Genomic DNA, 8,620 nt, shown 5'->3' with positions numbered 1-8,620 from the left:
GTGGCGTTGGGGTTAAGAGCTTTTACAGTGGTTACTAACTAAAGAGGATAAGGTGTTTTATTTTTAATTTCTTTAAAGTTTTTGAAGTTTTTGAGATTTGGGAAAGGGTTAGACAAAATATAATATAAATATTAACTAAAATCTGATCTGCACTGGAACGAAATCCAATAAATAAATTAAGGATTTTTTATTAATTTTTTTTCTTAGCAAGTAAAACTTTTGGCGAAAAAGATCTTTAACTAGAATTTACTGTGAATATGAACTATACAATTTATGGCCACAATTTTGGTTCGAATCTTGGATAATAAAGCTTTCCAACAGAAGCATCTTGGGGGGTGGGCTACTTGACTTATGATACATGGCACCCGGATACCGATTACTGGAACGGTATCGCGATACCGGGATAGCTGCCCACTCCACTATGTGTTACCTCCACGTTCCTCCGCTGGCCAGAGCTCTACTTTTTGGCGGCAGGTGGCTTACCACCCGATGCCGGCGGCGGTGGCGATGATGGCGATGGTGTTGGACCCTCCTTACCAGCTGGCTTATCCGGTTGCTTCTTCTCCGCCTTGGCAGCGCCACCAGCCTTCGCCTTTGCATCGTTTTTGGAATCGGTGTTACCTTTTTTGGCTGCGCCGCCATCCTTGTCCTTTTTATCGCCATCCTTAGCCTTCTTCTGCGCCTCCTTCTTTTTCTTGTCCTCCGCCGCCTTGGCAAGGAGTGCAGCATCGCCCACTGGCACATCACATATCTCGTTGGCCGGAGTCTTTCGGGGCTTCCCGAAACAGACATCAGCGATATTAAAGTGATTATATACATAGCCAGAGACTCCACGGATCTTCGGTTCTAAATTCTTTGAATAGATATCCGCATAGAGCTCCTCCAGGGGCACCTCTTTCCCGCCCAGCGCCTTCTTGCATTCGGCATCGACACGCTTCCGGATCTCGCCGTCCAGCTTCTTGATCTCCTCCTCGGTGGCCAGGCACAGTTGGATCATTTGATTCCGGAAACTGATGATCGGATCACGGGTCTCTCTCACTTTGTTGACCTCTTCGCGGGATCGATAACTGATGCCCGGATCGGACATCGAGTGGCCCACATACCGGTATGTGCACATCTCCAAAACGATGGGTCCGTGCTCCACGGCATAGTCCACCGCAAACTGGGTGGCGCTGCGCACGGCCAGCACCTGGTTGCCGTCCACCCACAGTCCGGGCACGTACTGGCCACGTTTGTAGAATTCTGTCATGGCGGAGGCACGATCTACTCGGGTGCCCATTCCTAAAAATCAAGAAAATATATTAAAATTAATACAATCTTTTACATTTTTTTGATATATTTTTTTTAAAACTTTAAAGCTAAATATCTTTATCAGTTTTTAACCGATTTTCAAATGGCGTACCTTTTAAAGGTTGTATTTGAAATCTACACAAATCTACGTTAAAATATGAAAACCAAAAATTTTCATCGGTTTTTGTAAAATTTTATGATGGTACCCCTTGGAAAATTTTCGAAAATATTTTACAATTTTTTGTACTTAGTTTTTTAACCCTAAAGAAAGTACTAAGAAATCCAAGATTAGGAAGGTATGACATTCTGAAATCCGGCTTCTTTTGGCCCAGTTATGATCAAGGAAATATGGTATAATGGAGGTTTATTGGACCTTTGGGTAACTCCGACTTTTTAGCCATTTTTTAGATGTTTCAAATGCCATATCTTGATCATTTTTTAACCGATTTCCGAATGGAATACCTTTAAAAGTTTGTCACTGAAACACCCATAAATCTACGTTAAAATATGAAAACCAAAAAATTTTATCGATTTTCGTAAATTTTTATGATGGTACCCTTTAGAAAAATTTTCGAAAATATTTTAAAATTTTTTGTAGTTAGTTTTTTGAACCTAAAGAAAGTTCTAAGAAATCCAAGATTAGGAAGGTATACCTTTTAAGAATTGGACTTCTTTTAGCCCAGTTATCATCAAAAGAAGATGGTATAATAGAGATATTATAGATATTTTAGGTAATACCTCATTATAAGCTGTATGTAGTGGACTAATACTCTTCTTTTTTAAGTTTCCTTACCATAATACAAATCTATGTAAAGTTTAAGACAAATTGCTTAGAAAAAGGGAGAGCACTAGTCTTCAGAAGAAAGCCTTTCCTAACCACTATAATAACATACCATAATGATTATTCTCGCAAACGAATATACAGGGCAGGCACCACAACTTGGCCATATTGTAGGCCTCGAAGATCTGACCCTGATTGGCGGCACCATCGCCATAGAGGGCCACACAGACGCCCCCATCCCGACGGTACTGATGGGCGAGGGCAACACCGGCACCGAGTGGCACCTGGGCCCCAACAATGCCATTGCCGCCATAGAACTTGTCGCTGTACATGTGCATGGAGCCGCCCTTGCCGCGACTACAGCCCGTCTTGAAGCCCAACAGCTCGGCCATCATATCGTGCAGAGATACGCCCATGAGGTAGGTCCATGCATGGCAGCGGTAGGCCGTTATTACGGAATCACATTTCCTCAGACGCTGCATCATCCCAATGGCCACCGCCTCCTGGCCATTATAGAGATGACAAAAGCCCCGAATAGTCCGTTTCTTGTACTCGGCATCGGCCAGGACCTCAACGCGACGCATCTCCACCATTTGGGTGTACATGGTAATGGCATCTTCGCGGGACAGTTCAACGTCCATTGGAGGGCCATTTTCCAACTCGTAGCACTTGAATGTCTGAGGGGGAGGAGGTGATATAAATTATATAGTAATTCTATAAAGCTGGGAGTCTATACCAGAAGATATCCCTAGACGTTTTCATAAAAAAAGGAAGAAAGTTTTATAGATATCCAGGATAAGGCAGATAAGGTATACAATACCTGGTACCTGGGCTTAAGAATTTACTCCAAAGTCTTTAGTATACAATACCCGGTACTTGAAAACCTTAAAATATTACAAAGATATCTCCATATTCTCAAGGATATCTTTTAAAATAATACCCGATACTTCACCGAGGTATTCTTATATATCCCTATATAGACTCACATTCTCGAGGGTCAGGCAACTATATTTATGACGACGGACTTGGCACGCCCTCCCGCCCGACCCCGCACCATGGGGGCTAACGATGAGAAGACGTTGAACCAGTTGATTGAAGCGGAGGCCACTGCATAGCAGAAGCAATTGGACACGACGTGGCTTCAGCATTTGGTCCGGCTCCGGAATCACCACGTGAGGCAAACGCAATTTTTTTCAAAATTTTGCGTTCGAGAAACTTGAAAAATATAAATACGAAAGTTCCTAAGGCCTTGTGTATTCGAAAAATGACAAAAAACACATCGAAATTGTGACACAAAATAGAACGAGATGGCAAGTGGCTTTATAGGACAAGGTTGGGGGTTTCTTAATATTAATAATATTACTTAAATTACTTTAAAAATTATAAAGCCACAATTCAGAATTTTTTTCTAGGCATTTATGTATATTTTTTTCAACAATTTACACCTTTCGCTTTATCCATATTGAACACGTTCGTAATATAATATCCAATGCAGTAATCCCCCACATCCAGTATCATTACCCCCATCTCCGCCCATCATTTCTATGGTGAGTTTGTGGTGTCTTATGGTGCTCTACGATGTGATTACGTTGGGAGTGCTCCGATTAGCTAAGTTCTTGGGTATCTTGGGTTCTCATCGTCTTTCTATCGTTTCTTCAACTTTTCGCTTAAGAGCTAGAGATTTCGCTTATGTGTGTGTTTGTGTCTGTCTTTGTCCAGTGTCCTATGTCCTGTGTCCTGTGTCCTGTGTCCTGTGTCCTATGTCCTGTGTGAGTTCCCCGAATCGGATTCGTTGCCCGTCTTTAAAGGCTTTAGTGATTGACGCCCTTGCGCTCCTGGATGTGATCCAAATCGAAGCCAATGGTGCCACGCAGCTTGGGCTCCAGGTTGTTGGAGTAGACATCCGTCCACAAGTGGCTAACACCCAGCTCGGAATCGCTCTTCGCGAAGGCAGTGGCCTCATCCACCTCCTTGCGCACTTTCAGATCGATGGCCTGGCATCAAAAACAAGAATACTTTATAATCTGCCATCCAGAATCCCTCAAAGCTACTCACCTTAACCTCATCGGCGGTGATGAGACCCAGTTCGATGCACAGCTCCTTGAAGGATGTGATCGGATCACGCTTCTGACGCACTTCCTGGATCTCCTCGCGGGTACGGTACGAGGTGCCGGGATCGGACATGGAGTGTCCCGAGTAACGGTAGGTATTCGTCTCCATAACCAGAGGACCAACAGTGTTGACATAGTTGATGGCGAACTCGGTGGCGCTGCGCACAGCCAGAACATCCATACCATCGACCCAGATACCGGGCAGAGCATCGCCGCGGGTATAGTAGTCCGTGTTGCAAGAGGCACGCTCCGCGCTAGTACCCATTCCTGCAAGAACATCTCATGGATTGGAATTCAAGTAAGAAAGTGTAGCACCTACCGTAGTTGTTGTTCTCGCAGACAAAGATCACGGGCAGCTTCCACAGGTAGGCCATGTTGTAGGCCTCAAACACCTGTCCCTGATTGGCGGCACCGTCGCCATACAGCGCCAGGCACATGCCACCGTTGCCCTTGTACTTGCAGGCCAGTCCCACGCCCGTACCGAGGGGCACTTGTGCTCCCACAATGCCGTTACCGCCATAGAAGTTGGGGGAATACATGTGCATGGAGCCGCCCTTGCCGCGGGCACAACCGCCCTGGACACCGGTGAGCTCGGCCAGTACGCCAGCCGGCGAAACACCCATCAGATAGGTCCAGCCGTGGACACGGTATGCCGAGATGATGTTGTCCACATCCCGCATCGCTGCCTTCATGCCAACGGCGCAGGCCTCCTGGCCGGAGTACAGATGACAGAAACCGCGGATGATCTTCTCCTTGTAGAGATTGCCGGCGGCGGTCTCCAGACGACGGATGGTCTGCATCTGTGTGTAGTACTTGAGGGCCTCATCCTTGGTCAGTTTGACTTCCGTGGCGGGTCCCTCGTCCAGGCGGTGCAGCTTGAATGGCTAAAAATTAAGAAAATTAATACATTTTTCTTTAAAAAATAAGATGTGTTTTTTTAAAAAAACTAAACTTTTTAAAAATATTTAAGGTTAGAGCACTGTTTATCGATTTTTATCGATGTTTTGAAAAAAGAAACAGGAAAGAATAGCAATATTATCCTTTGTTATCGATTTTTATCGATATTTTAAGGGTTTCTAAATTAAGGATCCATAAAGAATAGCAATATTATCCTTTTTTATCGATTATTATCGATACTTTAGAGATAGAAACCATAAAGAATATCAATATTAAGCTTTTTATCGATTATTTTCGATATTTTTGAGTAATAAAAGATAAACTATATTTATCTTAAGTTTTGTTTTGAAAATAAAACCTTTTTTTTATAAATAGAAGACTAAATAAGAAAACCCCCTAAAAAGAAAATTGATTACCAAAACAAGAGCATCCAACAGCTGATCATCAGCTGTTTCTATTAACGGTAAACGGTGATAAAGCTCAACCAATGTCAGGGCCACTTATCGAATTATACTACCAAAACGCAGATTATATTTGGCCCATATGATTTATGAACCGTTATATTCCCACGGGGAAAATTATTTGCCCACGGGCAAATAGACAGACAGACAAGTGAGCGAGAAAGAGAGGCAGAGGAGGAGAGAGATATAGGCAATCACCGATCCCCCAGCTGATAACGCTTTTATTGTGCGTGAACAGTCACGCGGCGGCCACGCAAAAAGCAGAGCACGCTAAACCAAAGCGATAAAGAGGAGGCGACAAAGAAAATAAAGTCGTGCCAATAAATGGAAAAATCTCCGTGATATTCTAATGACTGAGTGACCTTGTCATTTTGAAATTAAGTTGACCGGCATTTAATGCAACCCTGTGCACACACACACACCCACATACACATAGTAACTATCGCTATCTCTTTGGCAGAAAGCGCATTATGTAATCCTTTGAAAGTTTTTGGTATTTTTTTCTTTTTTTTTTTGTAAAGCATTAAGTATATTATTATATATATATGCTCACCCGATTCACTTGTATGGTGGCCTCCGTGGCATAGTTGTTGGTTTTTGCCACACCAGCTGATGCTGCATTCTGGAATAAACCGAAAAACGACGATGAATATCTAACCGCTATCAGTGATGGATGTTGATATTGATGTTGTTGTTGTAGTTGCAGTATCCTTTTTCCATTTCCTGGTATATTATTGTTGTTCTTCCGGTTGTTGCAGCTGATCGTACGATTGCTGTTGCTGTTGCAACACTTTGTGTTTGTGTTGTTGTTTGTTTTAGTGATTTAATTGGTTTTTTTGCATTTTTTTTTTTTTAAACAAAATTAGTAACAAACATTTGAGATGTTAGGTTTTATCTATAATTTGGTTTTTAGCTGAGCAAGCAGGATTACGTACTTTTTGCAGTTGCTTAACAATAATTGGCAATTCGGTAACGCGTGACAGGGTACGCAACATTTTCGCTGAATATAATTATAGGATCTTTTCGATACTCGACTAGGATTATTTAGGATGGATCGCACGCTGGATTTGCCGTCTCAGTCGCACCGCCGGGCGTCGTTGTAAGTTAAACAATCAAAAAAAAATAGAACCGAGTTTCGTTTATCAACTCTATTGCACAACACAACTTCGTTCCAGTGTGACCAGTGCGACCCTAACAGACGTGGCGCTATAAAAATACTAGCTTATATACTGAAAAAGCTGTAAAAGCTCATCTTTGGTGCACTTTGCTTGTTAACCAACACTAAACGATAGTTTTCGGTTGAAAAAGCGAATTAGGCAACACTAAAATGTAGTTGACCGGTAAAAAAGCTTTATAAAAAGGGAATTTATTTAAATAAATTTAATCATTTTTGAGAAAATAAAGACAATTTTGATTTGTTTAAAGCCCCCTTGAGTGCCGATTAATTTTTTCCCGCCCTTCTCAACAATTTGAATTTACACGCAGCCCTGGTTTCAAAGAAGTACTTTTATTTCACATTGAAGATCTCATTTTGGTTTTTACTTGGTTTTTCTCCTGTCTTACTCGTATTGTTACTTGAAATTGCCTTCATCGCATTGCAGTTCAACCTTCGCATTTCGCATTTTACAATTTTTGCAATCTGCAACTGCTGCTATTCCGCTTCATCTCACATAAAATTTACTAACTCTTACAAAAACTTAAATAACGTTTGTTTCTTGCGTACATAAAAACCCAGTTAGAAGTTGAACATTGAATAAACAAATAAATCGAGAATTAAAGTTTACAAACTAAGTTTAAACTAGTTTTTTTTTTAAGTTACCATTTTTTTGTTGTTTGTATATATTTTGCATTTGTTCTTCTTGGTTGTTTTCTTCGTCTTAGAAATGGCAGCTACAAGATTTGAGTTTCAAAAGTTACTACAAAACAAAATTGAGAATGGGATCGGTAAAAAAAAACCACAACAAAAATGAATCGGGTATTTAACTAGGCAACGATGGGGAGTGGAGGGAGTTGGAGGTGAGAAGAAAATGCAAAAAGAACTAAAAAGAAAAATCAAAAGAAACAAGCGCGCTTTTCTCGCTTACATTTTCGCTCACTAATCTCACTTTTTACGGTACTTTTTTTGTCCTCCATTTTGTATTCTTTCTTGCTTTCCTTCATTTTTTTTTTGTAGTTTTTCTTTTTTTTTTTTTTGTATTTGTTACATCAAAAATTGGTTTCTTATGCTCGGTTGCACACAAATATTTTGCATTATGACAAAAAATTATGCTCTTTTATCTTTTCATATGTATATATATATATATATATTTGTATATATAAACACTTATTAGAAGTCCTCGTGTGTTTTTTTTTGTGGTTGTGTTCTCGCCATTTTTCTTTTATTTTTCCGCTGTCTTGTTTTAAGAAAAAAATTTTAAGTTTTTTCGTGTTTCGCGTTTACCTTTTTTCGAGTGAGTGAGTGAGTGAGAGTGAGAGGGGTGGGGAGGTGAGAAAGGGGAAAGTGGCCATATCTTACCGTTAGCATAAATTACCGTTAGTTGTGTCTACGCAAAAAACGTGCTGAGCAATAATCTAAAACGCAATAGCCAAAGAGAGGTGCACGGTGTACAAATACATATGTGAGAAGTTTATATATGTGTATGTGTGCATGTGTGTGTGTGTTTGTTATCCTTTTTGTCTGTTTCAGTGTGTGTGTGTGTGTGTTTCTGTTTCTGATGTTTTTTTTTAGGAAATTACGTATTAAGCTTTTTTAGTAGGTTTTCATTTTTTTTGTTTTTGTTTTTTTACTTAAGATTCTTGTAGTTTGCTTGCTCTTTTGCATAATTTACACCAATTTTTACTTTATTTTTGTTGTATTTCTTGCATGAATAATATATATATAATATATTTTTTTTTTGTGGTTTCTTATATTTGTTGGTTAATCCTTCTCTCTTTTTGGGTTATCCTTTGTATAACATAAATCCCGATTTGAAGAAACACATAGCACACATTTATATAAACGACAAGATGATAATTATATTTTCCTTCTCTTTTTTTTTTTTTTGTTTTGTGGATTTGCTTTCATTTTTGCATTTTTCTTT

General features: G+C 40.3%; 2 protein-coding genes across 3 annotated transcripts; both read right to left on the bottom strand.

Annotated features, from left to right (window-relative positions):
- Positions 1–227: 227 nt before the first annotated feature.
- On the bottom strand, positions 228–3,219 carry LOC108134328 (pyruvate dehydrogenase E1 component subunit alpha, mitochondrial). The gene is made up of 3 exons (XM_017254590.3): positions 3,058–3,219; positions 2,184–2,748; positions 228–1,281 (listed from the first exon to the last, which is right to left on the bottom strand). The coding sequence occupies exons 1-3, from the start codon at positions 3,217–3,219 to the stop codon at positions 458–460; spliced, it is 1,551 nt and encodes a 516-aa protein (XP_017110079.2). The 3' UTR covers positions 228–457.
- An 82-nt stretch (positions 3,220–3,301) lies between these two features.
- Pdha (Pyruvate dehydrogenase E1 alpha subunit) lies at positions 3,302–6,725 on the bottom strand. Of its 2 annotated transcripts, none has more exons than XM_017254591.3 (5): positions 6,476–6,725; positions 6,094–6,330; positions 4,502–5,066; positions 4,127–4,449; positions 3,302–4,065 (listed from the first exon to the last, which is right to left on the bottom strand). In XM_017254591.3, exons 1-5 carry the CDS (start codon positions 6,533–6,535, stop codon positions 3,883–3,885), a joined length of 1,368 nt encoding a protein of 455 aa, XP_017110080.2. In that variant the 5' UTR covers positions 6,536–6,725; the 3' UTR covers positions 3,302–3,882. The 2 variants fall into 2 exon arrangements, with proteins under 2 accessions (XP_017110080.2, XP_017110081.2); XM_017254592.3 differs by having other exon boundaries at positions 6,094–6,162; positions 6,476–6,724.
- Between the last annotated feature and the right edge of the window lie 1,895 nt (positions 6,726–8,620).

This window comes from Drosophila bipectinata, chromosome XL, assembly GCF_030179905.1.
Source record: "Drosophila bipectinata strain 14024-0381.07 chromosome XL, DbipHiC1v2, whole genome shotgun sequence".
Lineage (NCBI taxonomy): Eukaryota > Metazoa > Arthropoda > Insecta > Diptera > Drosophilidae > Drosophila > Drosophila bipectinata.
Note: the sequence above shows the minus strand (reverse complement) of the source record. Positions and strands in the feature narration are given on the sequence as shown.

Bases quoted from the DNA above. Each gene is read 5' to 3' on its own strand.
- LOC108134328 (XM_017254590.3), bottom strand. From the start codon at position 3,219: ATGCTGAAGCCACGTCGTGTCCAATTGCTTCTGCTATGCAGTGGCCTC. The intron at 2,749-3,057 runs GTGAGTCTATAT...CCTCCCCCTCAG, and splicing joins GTTGCCTGACCCTCGAGAAT to ACATTCAAGTGCTACGAGTT. The intron at 1,282-2,183 runs GTATGTTATTAT...CTTGATTTTTAG, and splicing joins TTGCGAGAATAATCATTATG to GAATGGGCACCCGAGTAGAT.
- Pdha (XM_017254591.3), bottom strand. From the start codon at position 6,535: ATGTTGCGTACCCTGTCACGCGTTACCGAATTGCCAATTATTGTTAAG. The intron at 5,067-6,093 runs GTGAGCATATAT...CTTAATTTTTAG, and splicing joins CCACCATACAAGTGAATCGG to CCATTCAAGCTGCACCGCCT. The intron at 4,066-4,126 runs GTGAGTAGCTTT...TTTTGATGCCAG, and splicing joins TCACCGCCGATGAGGTTAAG to GCCATCGATCTGAAAGTGCG.